The sequence below is a fragment of the Montipora foliosa genome, chromosome 11 (genome assembly GCF_036669935.1).
Source record: "Montipora foliosa isolate CH-2021 chromosome 11, ASM3666993v2, whole genome shotgun sequence".
Classification (NCBI taxonomy): domain Eukaryota; kingdom Metazoa; phylum Cnidaria; class Anthozoa; order Scleractinia; family Acroporidae; genus Montipora; species Montipora foliosa.
Genome location: NC_090879.1, coordinates 30,963,378 through 30,979,462, shown reverse-complemented (window position 1 = coordinate 30,979,462; position 16,085 = coordinate 30,963,378). Strand labels below are relative to the sequence as shown.

The 16,085-nt window shown below is 40.9% G+C and overlaps 2 protein-coding genes across 4 annotated transcripts in view; one reads left to right on the top strand and one right to left on the bottom strand.

Annotated features, from left to right (window-relative positions):
* Nucleotides 1–13,275, top strand: part of LOC137977444 (endoplasmic reticulum aminopeptidase 1-like) — a 27,975-nt gene extending 14,700 nt beyond the window's left edge. For 2 of the 3 annotated variants that reach the window (XM_068824656.1, XM_068824657.1), the window contains 9 exons: nucleotides 197–339; nucleotides 700–755; nucleotides 1,446–1,590; nucleotides 1,699–1,772; nucleotides 3,335–3,445; nucleotides 5,906–6,082; nucleotides 7,038–7,178; nucleotides 7,987–8,065; nucleotides 11,291–13,273. In XM_068824656.1, the coding sequence (XP_068680757.1) occupies nucleotides 197–339; nucleotides 700–755; nucleotides 1,446–1,590; nucleotides 1,699–1,772; nucleotides 3,335–3,445; nucleotides 5,906–6,082; nucleotides 7,038–7,178; nucleotides 7,987–8,065; nucleotides 11,291–11,458 (1,094 nt within the window). In that variant the 3' untranslated portion in view covers nucleotides 11,459–13,273. Of the gene's footprint in view, nucleotides 1–196; nucleotides 340–699; nucleotides 756–1,445; nucleotides 1,591–1,698; nucleotides 1,773–3,334; nucleotides 3,446–5,905; nucleotides 6,083–7,037; nucleotides 7,179–7,986; nucleotides 8,066–11,290 lie in introns of all 3 variants that reach the window. The other variant, XM_068824659.1, reaches the window with a different exon arrangement.
* A 1,776-nt stretch (nucleotides 13,276–15,051) lies between these two features.
* LOC137976891 (ankyrin repeat and SOCS box protein 13-like) lies at nucleotides 15,052–15,567 on the bottom strand. The gene has a single exon (XM_068824222.1). The coding sequence runs from the start codon at nucleotides 15,565–15,567 to the stop codon at nucleotides 15,052–15,054; it is 516 nt and encodes a 171-aa protein (XP_068680323.1).
* Nucleotides 15,568–16,085: the final 518 nt, after the last annotated feature.

Here is a 16,085-nt window from a genome sequence, read left to right as displayed (position 1 = left end):
TCGATTTTGAAATAACACTTGTCACACTTAGTAGAGGAACTGGGAGTCCCACCCCTACTAACTATGCACGTATGATTTCAGACAAAAATTGCACTCCACTGAGCACAATTACCATTATTTACTCCCTGTAAAATCATTCCAATATACTACCCTGATCCGCAAATAGCATCAGACTTTTGCACTTTATTCTTTTCAGAAGTGTACACCTTGAAAGTGGGCCCCGCGGCATCCACAGATCCATGGGTAATGGCAAATATCAATGCAACTGGTTTCTTTACCGTTAACTACGATGAAGAAAACTGGAAAAAGCTCGCAACGCAACTTCGAGCAGACCACAAGGTAGGACAGAGGGAAACCATTTATCGCCCGTTACCTTTACTATTTTCGGAGCTTAAAAAATCTCACGCTTAACTGGTAAAGTCTTAATAGCTTCGTTTCACAGTTGCCTTTCCACCACGCAAGGAAACTTTGACGGTCAAAGAGCGTACTTCATCTTTCGTGAACATTTTTAATCTTTGCTGAAGAAGTTGGCTCATTTGATATAGCGCTGTTTCATTGTGCATTAGGTCCCTACCATTTTGGATCAAAGTTTAGTCAGGAAAATTGCATAGCTTGATTTGTTAAAATCATGCTTGTAGGCAGTGGCTCGGGTCGCCTAGTTGCTTTTGTATATCTTGACTTATCTCTCCATTTTATCAGGTGTTCAGTCCATCTGACCGTGCTGGTTTGATCCACGACGTTTTCAGTCTTTCATGGTGAGAGTGCTTTGTTCCTTTCCGTAACGCATGCACCGAGGTTACGGTGCAAATACGATATATACGTACTCCCAATGGGCGCTTTTTTTAGTTTCTAGGACTTTCTGCGAGCAAATAAACGATTGATTGATTGATTGATTGATCAGTACAAATAACTTATTATGCGCGACAAGATCCTTTTATCTTGTCATCTCTTGCTTGTGACGAATACAAAAAGGCCTTGAGCCCGTGAAAAAAAGAGAAAAGCTACAACCGAGCGATAGCAAAAAGAAAAAACCATCCAGCCCTTGCTAAGAGCGATAAAAACTTTTACGTGGTGATATGAGCAAAAGAAGCGTGCAGCCCATGCAGGAAGTGAGTGTATGCGCGGGAAAGCTTACATTCAATAACAAGAGCGTAGAAGCATACAAGTTTTTTAAAGGGCGGGAAAATTGATATCCACTGCTCAGAGCAGAAAAGCATACGATCAATTTAAACGCAGGAAAACTTGTAACCGCTGACAAGACCATAGCTTTACGCAGCCAGTGAAAAACGCGGGAAACGTAAACGTTTAACTGGTCAAGCGCTCGAGATTCTTTCAACAACTACGGCGGCATTTTCTTTTGTGGGGTTCCTATTTCCTGAAAAGATACACCTTAATTAGCTATTTTGTGATTTAAGCTTTCTTTGCTTTTTGTCTTTTTTTCTTAGTCAAGGTCTTTTGGACCCCATTCTCGCCTTGAACCTATCAACGTACATGGTAAGAGAGTTGCAGCCAGTCCCCTGGCGCGTGGCCAGGAAAGAGACCAAATGTCTTGTGGAGGTGTTCAGCAAAAATAACAGACCGCTTTACAAGGTACTTCGTGAAAAAAATATATGCCAGTGCAGATCGCGTGGCAATACGCGGTTGTCCACCAGAGATGTTTTAAAAACCCTTTCTTCTTAACAAAGGTTTTCTTTCCAGAAATTCTTATGGCATCTTCAAGATCACCTGATCGATTTCCTTGGCACAGAGGACACTGGAAGCGACCAGGAAAGGTGCTATACAACGGCATTTAGATAACCTCTGTTAACAAACACCACACATGTAAATAATGCTTTTCGCGGCGCTCCAGGTAGCGTTACTGGTTCCCGATTTTTTTGTTATCCTATGTTTAAAGTGATAATACTGTGATAAAAAAAAAAATCAAATCTTCTTTTCTTGGAATTTCAAAACTACGTTAACTAACCACTTAGTGACCCAAGTTTTAAGCCTTAATTTCACAAAGACATTTATTTATTTTGGCTCAAACCAGTTTCAACACTTGAAGGAAACGTTCTTATTAGCAAGATTGACATAACAACACTTTATCACTTAATAGCAAAGTTATGCTACCATATCAAACATCAATTATTGCTGATAAAGATTCGGTTACTTTTGTGACGTAAGCCCTGTGAAAACACCCTTTCTTTTGGCTTTAGCTGCTCATATCTCAAAAACGAACCATGTCAGAATGAGACTTTCTGCAATTAAAAAAAAATGCTGTGGAGCGGATTCGGAGCCACCTTAAATAATTGAAAATTTAAGGTAGCTCTGAATCCGCTCCAAAGAATTTTTTTTTTAACTTTGCAGAGTGTTTCATCTTGGCCTGATGATCACTTTTGTGCAATAAAAAATTGGGGTCACCGTGTTCGTTTTTCAGGTATGAGCTACTGAAGCCAAAATATAGGGTGTTGTTGCAAGGCTTCCATGTTGCCAGGGTGACTTGTTACCTCACAAAAATGACTGCATCTTGTTCAGCAATAATTGATGTTTCACATGGTACATACAACATTGCTGTTACGTGATAAAGTGTTGTACTGTCAATCTTTCTAATAACAAGGTCTCTAATCTCAAGGCCCTTCTAATAACAAAGTGTTGAAACTGGTTTGAGCTACCTTAATGGTCCGACATTACCAACTTAAGAATCTTGAGAGAGAGAGAGCTGGATCGAGGAGTCGAGGAAAAATGACGTCAAAGACTTATTAGTTTAAGAATGCAATGCGTCTTTACGCGACTGAATTAATATGCAGCACGGGTGTTTCGAGGCTTTCAGATTTTTAAACTTGTGTTTTGCATACACAATGAACTGCATTTACACGCTAAAATTCTAAGCAATTGAGTGAATGACGTCACCTTTCCATGGAGTCCAGTCGGTCAGTTTTAAACATGAGTAATGGTAGACCGTGAAATCAAAAACTTACAGTCGAAGTGAACAGCTTCTGGATAAAAATCAAAGTTCAAAATCTCCCCAGGCAGGTGTTAAGCAAACACATTTTCAAAATGTGAAGAAAAAAAGGATGTGATTTTTTTATCATAGTACCACTTTAAGCTCTTGATCTGTGCACACGCGTAAATTTCCTTGAGATCATATCTTTTCCACATATAAGACACAGTGCCCAAGTTTTAATAACAAATCGATCAACTATATTTGTGAGGAGTACTGTAAAAAGAGAAATTTGCTGATACTGCCTGATATGACGTCACTGTTGCGCGTAGCAACGTCCCGTAGAGAAATGAGTTAAAGCTGTGCAAAGACTTATTCCGAGCTCCGAATATTTATTCTAATTTTATTTTTCAGATCTTTTAGATACGACGTTCTATCCGAAGCCATGAAAAGCGGTCAAAGAAAGGACATCAATGAAATATTTACACTCTTATTTAACAGGTTAAAGAAAAGGTCTTTTGAAAGGTAAAAGAAGAATTATGGTAAACTTCCAAGACATAGAAGATAACGGTTTTAAAGATATATATCTCTCGGTCCCCTTTTTTTCTGTGTGTAGGAGTAGGAGCAATAACTGCAATATAGTAGTCGTGGTTCTGGGCAGTTCGGTCAAAACCCTGCGTTTTCTTCTTCTTCTTCGTCTCTTTTTTATGCGAGTTTCAATAGGCCACTTCGGAAAATACTATAATACTTTTTGTTTTTCCCCTCAAATTTTGCATAAGTATTGTTTTTGTTTTCTCTTGGTACCATTGTAAGTCCCAAGAGAAACTGGAAACAATGGTTATGCAAAATTTGTGGGGAAAAACAAAGAGTATTATGGCATTTTCCAAAGTGGCCTTTTGCGAAATATTTGTGTTGTCAATTAGGAATTTCCTGGTCACTGTGGTGAGGTGGTTCAGCGACTATCACCAATCATTCACGTCCGAAGGGGTCTAACAGTGATAACAGTAAGACTGAACGATGAAATGATATATGGAATGAATCATATATTGAACTGCAGATATCATAAATCAAGTGAAGCTATGATCCTTGCAGTTATGAACGCAATTTTAGCAATTGCATAGATAACCCTGAAAAATTGAGGACTTCAAGTACGTTGGAACCCATGACCCCACGATACCGGTGCGACGCTCTAACCAACTGAGCTATGAAGCCACTGACGTTGGGAGCTGGTCATTTGTGGGTTCTAAAGGTCCCGTGAGGAATGAATCAATGATGAAATAGTATATGAAATGAATCATACATGAACTGCGGATATGAAATCAAGTGAAGCTATGATCTTCGCAGTTATGAACGCAATTTTTACAATTGCGTAGACAAGCCTGAAAAATTCAGGACTTCAACGGGGTTTGAACCCGTGACCTCCCAACGTCAGTGACTTCATAGCTCAGTTGGTTAGAGCGTCGCACCCGTATCGCGAGGTCACGGGTTCAAACCGATACCGGTGCGACGCTCTGACCAACTGAGCTATGAAGCCACTGACGTTGGGAGCTGACGTTGGGAGCTGCGGATATGAAAAACTGGTATGAACGCCGTGACCTGAAGGATTCTAATAGATGCAGACAAATGACGCCGCCGAGAGGGAAAATACCCTTTTAGGCTTACTTTTCATGTGATCAAAGGCTGCGTGATCCACTTCAGTCACGCATGTAGCAATCTCTGAAGTCACTGAAGTGGTGTCGACCACTGTTCAGAATGCAACGACGTCTACAATTCTGGACAAAACTGTAATTGCATTTTTAACGTATTTTCCATATCTCAACGGCTTTGTAGCAAGCGTTTCCAGCGCGCGAGAAGCGAATTCATTTTTCTGGCCGCAAAGGAATAGGCCGAGCGCAACATCAAAAAAACTGGAGGGGGAGGGGAGGAGAAAACAATGTTGAGACATATTTGCGCTTCATTCTAAAAAAAACATTGGGAACTTTAAGATCTACGAAGGCAAGGTCGACGAAAACGTCACCTCAAAATATAACTCTGCAATATCGTAGCCTCTTTTGTGATTATTCCATCTTTTTGACTTCTTACAATGTGGATGAAGTATCCTAAAAATAAATTGGTGTTAGCGGTTTCAGAGTAAGAATAGAGAATAAAGGATTGATAGTTGTATGCTCGCGTTCAAGTTGTCGTTAAACCCTCAGATCTTGCTTCGGTGATTTCCCGTCGTTGTTATATGCAGAGCAACGCAAATTTTTGAGCTAAAATACGTGCCGCACTTGCAGCGTCATTATTTTTCCTCTTTTGACCAATCATATTACTGTTTTCTTTGACGTCGCCGTCGTAAGTCCCTATTACGTTAAGGCGACGAAATACGAGATACAAAAACCCTCAACTTGGCGCGCAGCATTGTTTCGTTGCAAGTTTGGGTCGATGTCTTCCGTTTTTCACCTTGCATGATCAACTTGTCGCGCAACAAAAACATTTGTTGCGGGTTCAAGGAAGTTGTTGCGAAAAGTAGAGCGCGGGTCTACTCTGAGCAACAAATTTTGCCTTTGTTGCTCGTTTTTCATCAAGCTCACAACTTGTCGCGCAACAAATGTGCTCGTGCACTAGCAAATCAACCAATCAGCGCCCTGCATTTCTTCAACCCTCAAAAAGTGTTTTTGTTGCGGGTCAAGTTGATCACGCAAAGTGAAAAACGCGAAGCATCGACCAAAACTTGCAACGAAACAATGTTGCGCGACAAGTTGAGGGTTTTTGTATCTCGTCTTTCGCCGCCTTTAGGAGGAAGAGGAGGCCTAGGGAAAGTCGGCATTGCCGGGCACCTTTTCCAGAAATAATAAAAAACTTCGAATAATTGGGTTTTGTCCAGGATTGTAGCTTCGTTGCAGTCGTGACGGGATTTGTGCGGATTGTTATGTGACTGACTCAAGCGGCTGGAACTTCTTGTTTTGAGATGCAAAAACCACAAACTTCATTTCCTGTCTGCAGCCTTCCGAATGTTGGACCCAACTTCCGGTACTTGGCTTTCTCTTTTGGGGCGAACAAGTCAAACGAGAAAGACTGGGACTATCTGTGGTCAGTCTATCAACAGTCGCCTTTTGATGCGGACCGGAAGTATTTAATGACTGTCATTACGTCGTTCGACACTGACAGCATCAGATCGAGGTACCTGACTTATGGAAGAGATAAGTATTAGCACTTTCTTCTTAGGCACAAGCTTGTGTGAACTTGTAAGCAGCGGACAGACTTATGGTTTTACCTTTCTGCGGAGCGTGGATGAGTTGTCGAGACGAGTGGTATTTTTGCAGACTCTTTCCGTATCGTAAGTTCCTCGAGAATATTGGGTCGTTTCAGCGTTTTGTGTGGGGAAAAGGAACAATGGTGGTTTTAAATCTGGCGCCAAACAGCCGTTAGCCCCCCACAAAGGACTGGAACTACCGATAATGCAAAATTAAGGAGAACGTCATGCAAAATAGGTGTGAACAACTGCTGATTGGTGCAGACGGCCTGCATTTTGGTCAGCAGCTGACAAGTGTCAGCAAAGAGAAGTTTCTGTTTCCTGGTTTTCTATGCCATTGGATTTGTAGAGGCGTACAAAAAATGTTTTTAAGCTCGAATGTTACTCAGGTTCGACGGTAGCGCGAATACTTAGACGTCAAGTTACCTTACATTTTGTCTTAGAATGTCAGACAGGGTTCGTTGCAGCGGTAGTTCACTGCATTGTCGGAAATAGTATCGATTGTATATCCATTCTAAATTTAGTACTCATCGTTCGCCTCATTTGTAAGGTTTGTTTATGTTTGGTGAAATACTTAATAGTTTCTGTAATTTATTTTTCATCGGGTCTTGACCCAACCAATCATATGAAATAATGTGGGTTGAGTTTGTTGGTTCTCTACTCTCCACCGAAAGGTTTTTTCCGGGTACTCCGGTCTCCCCTTTCCTCAAAAACCAACATTTGACTTTTATATGTGTTAATTGTTAATTTCAATTTACAATGTCCCCAATAAGTGCTCCAGCCGCGCTACAACGACTAGACACTTAAAGAAAGTTTCTTCCTTTCCTAGGGTGTACCAGAACAATGAATCTTTGACCTTTTCATCCATTTTTCACTCGACAGAAATCTGCTGCTGAGTTTAGATGATAGCAAAGTCCGTCCTCAAGATAGCCTTTATTGGATAGAGCAGATTAACAAGGGAACGAGCAAACCGGATCCAAGATGGAGCTTTATAGTCAGCAACTGGAAAACTCTTGCAAGAAGGTAAGATGCAAGGCGATCCTCAGTTTGTCAATGGGATGGTGTGTCTCCATGAGATCTAACCGAAGTGACTAACGAGAACTTGAGTAAAGGGAACTTTGACGAACATGAAAAAACAACACAGCAAAAAAAATGTCTCCGTTTGCATCTTTCGTTTTCGTGCATTTTTGTTTTAGTGCTGTTTGTGAGCCATTGACAATGCCTGAATCGTCATCATTTTATTTTATAGTTGACGGTGTTCGGCACCATTTTAGTTCCCGACACAACTGTCAGAGGGCGTCAACTAAAGATGTGTTGCAATAAATATTTCAACGAACATGTTTATTCTCTATTTTCGAATGCTCCATAATACACTTTCTTTGCTCTCAAATTTTGCATAAACTATTGTTTTCAAATGCTCTTGAGAATATGCAGTGTCACCAAGAGCATTTGAGAAGAATAGTTTATGCAAAACCTGGGGGGCAAACAAAGTGTATTCTGGGGCATTCGAAAATAGAGAATTCCTGTCGTCGTCGTTCTACGTTCTTAGTTTTCTGTTGTCTGTCGATAAAGCGAGCCAAACTTCCACGGCACAAATTCGTATGAAATTGAGGTTAGAGCCAAAGCCTCTTATTTTAATAAGCAGTTCAGTACCTGGTCGAATTTCATGTTATCCAATTGTTATGCGATTTCTCGACCTCTTTTGTCGTGCCTGGTTTGCTTTGCACTGAAAAAAACCCAAGAATTATGGAATTGCATTTGTTGTAGTAATTTGTGCCCTGGAAAGCTATGGACAAGTCGTTTTGTTTTGGCTTCTTATTTGCACTGACAGGTATGGGGGAACGTACAAGCTTGGAAATCTTGTCAAAGCAGTTGCAGGAAGTTTTCACACGACAAAGCAGCTCAAGATGGCAAGTAAAACAGTCTTTCTTCTCTTAAACTAAAGACAAAAAAGTCAAAAATAAAACTGAGAATTGTTAAGACAAATGGCACAAACTGGTATACGGTGAAACACCGCCTTACAGCCACCTCGGTAATACGGTCACCTCGTTATTGCGCCGAGCCACTTTTTTTTTTTGGCCCGTTAAAACGGCTATACATTCTCTTATAGAAACCCTCGTTAATGCGGTCACCCGTTAATACGGCCAACGGCCACAATTTTAAACAGTAGAATCCTCTTTAATTTCACACAGCCTTCCCCCCACCCCCACTGTATACCAGTTTGTGCCACTCGCGCTAAATTTAGAAAACCAAAACGCCTGTGACATGACAATTTCATTGACCTTTGTAGTTTACCACGGTAATCGAACAGCCAAGTTACTTTACTGACAAAGTACTGTCAGCAACACTCCTCCCTGTTTTCATTACAAACATGATCTTGACACTACTGTAACGACCAGTAAGGCAAATTGCGAAGGGGTTAAGTCATTGTGCTTTCATCAAAGACACGATTAATACTTTAGTCTATCGGTTACGTGATTACGGCGGCATCCGTTTTTAGAAGCATAGTGAACTGGGCTGTTCTTGTTTTGATTTTAAGCTCAGAACGTACAGTATACTTAATAATTTTAAGTGATTTACCTACTGAGCGAAGTTTCAAGTATTCTATACAATTACTGTACGTTCATTCCTGTTGTTTATTAAATAGAAAAGTTGTTCTGGAAGTGCAAATGCGACATTTGTCATTGCGGCATGTTATGTCATGAATTTCACCTTACCCCGGTAATAAGGCCGCCCCGTTAATACGGCCAATATTTTTAGACCCGGTGATGACTGTATGAACGGGCTTCCACTGTATAAGAATAGCAAGAATCCCCATGATTAAAAGAGAGTAAACATGTGTTATACCAAACTTATCTTGAGCTAGAAGCTTGCAAGAATGAAGAACCTCAGGAATTCAAACGAAACGTCGGTACCATGTTTCAAATCCCAACTGGCGGGAGATAACCATTCGGCTATTTACAATACGAGGCAACGTTAAATTGAAAGTTGACGAACTATGCAAAAAAGTTCGTCGGAAAGCCATTTTGTTTTGTTGTGACAAAATTCTGTTACGCGTTAAACAGAACGGGAGAACGCGAGCTCCCGTAAATTACCGGGAAAGAGAACGGGATGCAAATTAACAGGAGATTCGAGAAACATCCAAAAAGTTATCGGGCCCTTACCGGGACTTTAATTCCGGGCCCTTTTCGAGTACACAATCCCCCCCTGTGTCTTGAGAACGGCGTGGTTTATAGTGGTCACAGTCCACAATCATTCCGCTTTTTGTTATCTTGAGACAAGAGCCCATGAGTAGGAGCTCCAGTCCCTCGGAGAACGTGCTCGCAGGCGAAAGCTAGAGATAGGACGCAGCTCTTTACAACGTCTAATTTCATTGGATTCCTTTAATTAGGACGCAGCTCTATTGTTTTTAGAGTTAAGGTCCATTGTTTCTTTTCTATCGTTCTTTGTGTCCATTGTTTTCTGAACCAATCCCGGGAGCCGTTGTAATAGCTGCGTACTGACCCTTGCGCTATATCCTTGAGTCCACCTTAGCGCGTATCTTTCTATTTTTAGCACTAACCCTTAATTCAGAAGGACACTCACATTTACATCAATTGACATCGATTTGCACAATTTGCATACATTGTTTTTGCTGCTTTTGTCTTCGTTTAGACAATCACTTTATTTTCTGATTGGCCATTTAAAACAGCGCGTGCAGAGCCGAAGAACTCATGGTGTTTTAAAAATTGAAAGATACACGCAAAGGTTTACTCATAGGGCTTGTGTGGGAGAGGCAATCTCCTGCTCATGGGTTCCTGCTTGAGAACATTACAGACCAGCTTATGAAAAGAAAAATCCTTGTTATTACAACAAAGCGAGTTTTGAACTATCTCCAAGTAAGTGTAGCAGATAGTAGATGTAAACGGAGGGAAACGAAATAAAGAAGAGGCGTATTTATTACTGGCGACTCGAAGTTAACGGTCTGTATCTCCCATAATGCACTTGCGAAAATGGCGCGTTTCGACAACTTTGGTCTTTTCAGTATAGCAGGGCTGCTGTCACTTAAACCTACAATTTTGGATCAAACTCTCGGGGAAAATTCCGGGTTAAACATCATTTGACATGCACTCATAAGAAGCGTATATTCCCCCTTTCCACCATAGCGATGTTGATAATGTGGTGCTTAAAATAATGCTATCGGGTTAGGGCAGGGGAGTATAGGGGAGAATTTATTCTTTCAGTCACACACACAAATTTGGGAATTAGCATTGAAGGACGTTCGCGCCCAAAATGTTCCCACGTACACATTTTTTTTAACTTGCCACGCAGAAAGGTAATGATCTACTTTTGCCAAAAAGGCAAAAAAAATGGGGGCTCACCGTGCTCGTTTTCGAGATCATGAGGTGCACTTTTAGAAGATTGCGTTATTTTAAGACGATCTTAGCTTACAACTGTCAGCAAAAGAAAAGGTACATTAGTGAAATTTAGATCAGGTAAACGTACTCAATTCAACGTAGCTAATATAAATAAATTAACCTTTGCAGCTGATATCTTTTTCTGAGGTGAAATAGACCTTGAAAAACGATACATATTAGTCTAAGAAAGAAAACTTCGGTCGCACGAGAGCATAAAAGGCGAAATATTTGTAACTTCTCACGCACAGATTTTTTTTATTTTTTGTTAAAATGGAGAAAATAGGAAAAGGAAGTAATCTCCGGAAAGAAAAATAGGGGTCACCGAGCATTCAAGAGAGTAAAATCGCTGCAAAGTTCTCAAAGCGATGGTATATTCGCACTGTCACGTCATTGCGTGACATTTCCGAGAAGACCTGGGTCCACAGCTATCCCATGATGCCACACCTTTGACGTCGTGTTTACCTTAGTGGTCTGCGATGCATGACGTGTGCGTGACATGCGCGAAAAAATGCGGAGTAGCAATGGGCGCGAACGTCCTTAATTGTGGTGTGCCACATTTTCCCCACGAATTTTGTCCAAGATTGTAGATTAATGGTCTAGCTTCGAATCTCTGGAGCATCCGATGAGCTTACGAATCGCGGGCTCTTGTCCGTGTTTGACTGTTAGAAGCACTTGGATTTTTCCGAGTTTTTTCGAGTCACGATTGACCAAAAAAAAAATATATTATTCTATCTTCAGGTTAAGGACACATTTAAGGCCTTACCCTCTGGTGAACTGGCCCTCAGGGCACAAAAACAGACCCTGGAAAAGATACGCCGCAATATCGCCGGCAAAGCGAAGCTTCTGACGACAAAGGAGACATTCATGGTTCATTGGTTGCAGGAGTATTTAAGGAGTTCTAAATAACGGGGAGAGGCTAAAGAAGGACCTCTAATGAGTTGCTTCTGTCGAGAGGATTCCTGTTACTGGAGGCACAAAAGGATGGTAGACTATTCCTGTTTTAAGCAGAGCTCGCTTTCACAACTGATGGCTACTGCTTTTGCTGTCCAGTTCTTCCGTCGCGAAGAAAGCAGCATGATTGCTGTAAAAAGTGGATTTCAGCGGATCAGGGCGTCTCTTCAGGGAAAGATCTTTTCAAGTTTGGATTTTTCCAAATAATGCCAGTGTTCGACAAAGAATAACACTGCGCGACTTTCATATCGCTTCTGTTTTAAGTCAAGCCAACCAAATCATGATCACTGTCATATCGTCGTGAAAATTGTTGGTAGTATTGTATCGAGCAACGGTTATTACCGGGATGCAGTTTTCTTCGTTAAAAGATGTTTTTAATGTTTTATTATTATTGACTGCTTTTATTCGATCTCTATCATTGCTTCAAATTTTCAGGCACGAGTTGACTGGTTTGGAGTTAATGAAAAGCGCATCTGTTCTCCACACACACGCGCGCAAAAAGTTTCTGATATTTTTTTTTCGCGCCATGTTATGCAAGACCATTCGATTGCGTTTGTTCTTTCTTTTTACGCTAGTCGGAAAAGTTGATCTGGTTCGCTCTTGTTTATCAGAAAGCTTCGGGAACCAGGAAGGACTTGTTTCTCAGTAGTCTACTTGACTTTCGGAGAGTATCCATTACTTAAGTCACCCGATCAACCATCCGTGGTTGCAACAAGTGATATTTATTCGTTTCATAGAATATTTGTCAAGATTACATGAGGTATCACCATGATGTTGTTTGACAAGATTTGACGGAGTCGTCCTCTATTGACCGGGATATTAATAAATTGATCCCAATTAGCTTTGTTCTTTCTTTTTACGCTAGTCGGAAAAGTTGATCTGGTTCGCTCTTGTTTATCAGCAAGCTTCGGGAACCAGGAGGGACTTGTTTCTCAGTAGTCTACTTGACTTTCATAAACATTTTAAAATCAATTTTGACTAAGTCCCTGATCCAACGCTGTGCAAGACTTATCATCCACGGTTTTTGCAAAGGTTTTGAAACCTCAACTTCACTAATGCTCGAAGTAATGCGTGACATATTACAGTCGCGTTACCTGTGCAGTAACGTTACGCACACAATTCTTTTTTTTCAGCAAGCTTCGGGAACGAGAAAGGACTTGTTTCTCAATGGTCCGCGCCGCTTATTTCCCTTTCGTAAACGGTCGTTGCCATTTGAAACAGTCGATGCCATTTTTTAGCTCTGAATTACACTCATTAGGTCTAAGAACTCAAAAGATTGCGGTTACTGGAAGTTGTGTCTTTGTCTTGCTGGTCATATGAGTTAGGGTTCGGGTTAGGGTTCTGTTTAGGTTGAGGGCTAAGAAGCCGAGTTCGAGTCTTGAAATTTTCGGATTCTTTTTTTCCTCCAGTTTTTCTTTTATAAATATTTTTTTTTTCCTTTTTTGTCTTAATTTTGTTAATATTTTTTCTTAGTTTGTTTCTTTTAATTTTCTTTGAAGTAAAGTGAGTAGTCGACCGTTATAAATGGCATCGATCGTTTCAAATGGCAACGACCGTTCTGAGAAATGGCAGCGACCGTTTACGAAAGGGAAATTTGCGTCCGCGCCCTTAGATTTCGCGCTGCCATGTTTTTGATGCCTTTTAAGCCAGCTGGCTATTGCGATGCTTGAAGTTCTTGGAGTCTCCCCAGAACAAAGCCCATTCGCCCTTCTGGCCTTGTCACACGGCGGCCATATTGTCCCGGGAGACCCAAAAAGCTTTGTTTTACCACGCCAAGCCTCGCAGTGGAAACCATAGGGGTGAGGCTTGGCGTTGTAAAACAAAGCTTTTTTGGTCTCCCGAGACAATATGGTCGCCGTGTGACAAGGGCGAATGGTGCGCAGTCAAAATTAAACAGTATGAGAGTAACTAAAACTAAGTTTACATACGATCGCAGAGGTGGGAGACGCGACTTCAGCGCGGCGTAGCGCAAGGTAGTATGGGCTTGAAGATCTACAGCGGCGACGACAATGACAACGTCACCTCAAAATATAACTTTGAACTGTCCGTGAGTCTTTTGCGATTATTCGATCTCGTTCACGTCGTACGCTAATGGCGAAGTATCCTAAAAAAATAAACTGTAACAAGCGGTTTCAGAGTAAAACAGTTTGGAACGAAAGTGCTCACGTTGTGGTGATTTCACGTCGTAATATGTGCTAAAAGGCATGCCGCAAGCGCAGCGCGATTATCTCCCTCATTTAGACAAATAATATCATTATTTTGTGGTGGTCGTTTCTTCAACTCCGTGGTATCTTCAGTGAACAGACAGGCACGTTTTTTCACCTTTGTGCACGCCGTGCTCTTTTAAGTGAGCTTCGGTATGCAAGACATCAAAGTGAAAACTGACACTAATCAAGACGAAAGATTGCGAAATTAATGACTATTATACATACGTAAACGACTTAACGAAACGTGACGAAAAGGTTATCTTTACGTGGAAAACAGGGTTTGGTTGTTGTGGAATTAAACCTATTCTTTTTGTCGATTGTTATCTACGCAAGGATTTAAGGAATATAAATTTTAAAGATAGTGTAAGAACACTCGTACACTGTTATTACAAACCATAGTTTAATGCGTTAGATTTTTAGGGCCAGTTATTTAAACAAAGTCTAACTTAGGCCGCGGCTTAAGACAGTCAGTGGACCTCCAAATCTGTTTATAAGCGCTATATTTTAAGTAGATAAATTGCTGTCTAGTCTGGAATGCAAACCTTCTTGTTACCATCAGCAGCAGGCAATATTTAGATATGATTGTTGGCAATATTGAAAATGGCTTAGAACGCGGTTTTGTTAAACATTGTCTAAACTATGTTTTAATAATCGACCCTTAGAGTTTCCTACAGCTCAGTGGCTAGCATTCGCACTAGTAATCGGGTTTACTCTTTGAAGCATTGGCATTTTCCGAGTATCTTAATTAAAGTCAAAAACGAATATAGTGCATATCTTGTTTAATTTTTAAATTTACCGGGGTTAAGGCTTTTCGCCTCCTTTATTTCAATTGGGAATTTAGTTAGTAGAAAAAAAGGTTCCTACACTAAAGACGTAGGTGCGTGCGGATATTAACCTGTCATGCAAGCGCGGTTTCATTACACTTGTATTACTGTTTAAGTTTCTTATCAGAGCCTGATTCAGACAACGGAGAGTATCCATTACTTAAGTCACCCGATCAACCATCCGTGTTTGCAACAAGTGATATTTATTCGTTTCATAGAATATTTGTCAAGATTACATGAGGTATCACCATAATGGTGTTTGACAAGATTTGACGGAGTCGTCCTCTATTGACCGGGATATTAATAAATTGATCCCAATTAGCTTTGTTCCGTTTGTTCGACAAAACTTTATTAACAACATGCAAGAGTTAATTTCTCAAAAAACGATCTTTTTCCTCGATAGACCCGCTCGATCGTCGTTCGTTAGCGCGTTAAAAGTTGCTAAATTATTGACATAATTAAGAAGTTGAACACGAAAATTAAATACTTGTCTTGCTGATATGTACAGAAGCAAAATCTACTTGCTACTAGATACCTTTCGCAAAGTCCTTGACCTCAAGACGAAGCCATGTTTTATGTTTTCTGTCGAAGCTCCGTGTCTTATCAACAGCTCCGCGCATTCAAAATTTCCCGTCTCAACTGCCACGTCCAAAGGCGAGGACCCTTCTGAATTTCGCACATTTACGGTGGTGGCGTTCTCGAGGAGGACCTTGGCACTATCGACAAGGCCTTTCGACACGGCTTCGTGCAGAGGAAAGATCCCTTTTATGGCTAAAGAATTCAGGTCTGCTTCTCCAATCTTGATCAGCTTCAACAGTTCTGGTAGCTGTTTTCCTTTGAGGCCTGTATTGTGAAGAAGAATCTCGGGACAAGACGGCTTTCTGTTCCGCAAACGGCCGACATCTGGCAGTCTTTTGCTGAGTGCATCTGCGCTAACACTGCTCCCTGCTACTCTTGGGGACTTGTTCTTATTTTTCCGGCTTTTTTCTTGTTTTGTCGCTCTGCTTTTCTGTATTTTTTTCTGGGAAAACATGTCTTCCGGAGATACTCCGTCACAAAACTCGCACTCCCTCTGTATCCACGGCTTCGAAAAATGGGCCCTTCTTTGACCTTGTCAGCTTAAACTAGAGAACACTTTTTACCCAAAATGATTGTGCTGTCGATATCTTGCTCACCACAAGAACATATGGAAACGATATGAAAGCAGACTGACAGCACCTAAATATGTCACGACGGGTGGTTTCTCAAGGCGTAGTCAATCGGTTACAAGCTGATGTAGAGCACACACAAAAAGGCTTGTCCCGTGCAGATGCGTTCTGCTCAACCTTTTCTACGCATTCCCGAGAATGACGTAATTGTATTTATCGAGACAAATGGCCTAATTTCTTTTTAAAGACAAGCGGAAAATAAAATATTTAGCTCCAATGAGTGATTTTGCCTCGAAATTCTTCACCAACGTCTTACTGAGTGGCCCATTAACTCTATCAAGATAACAGTTCCATTTTAATTTCAATAGTCTCCCAAAGCGCACGTTTTTTTCGTAAATACTGA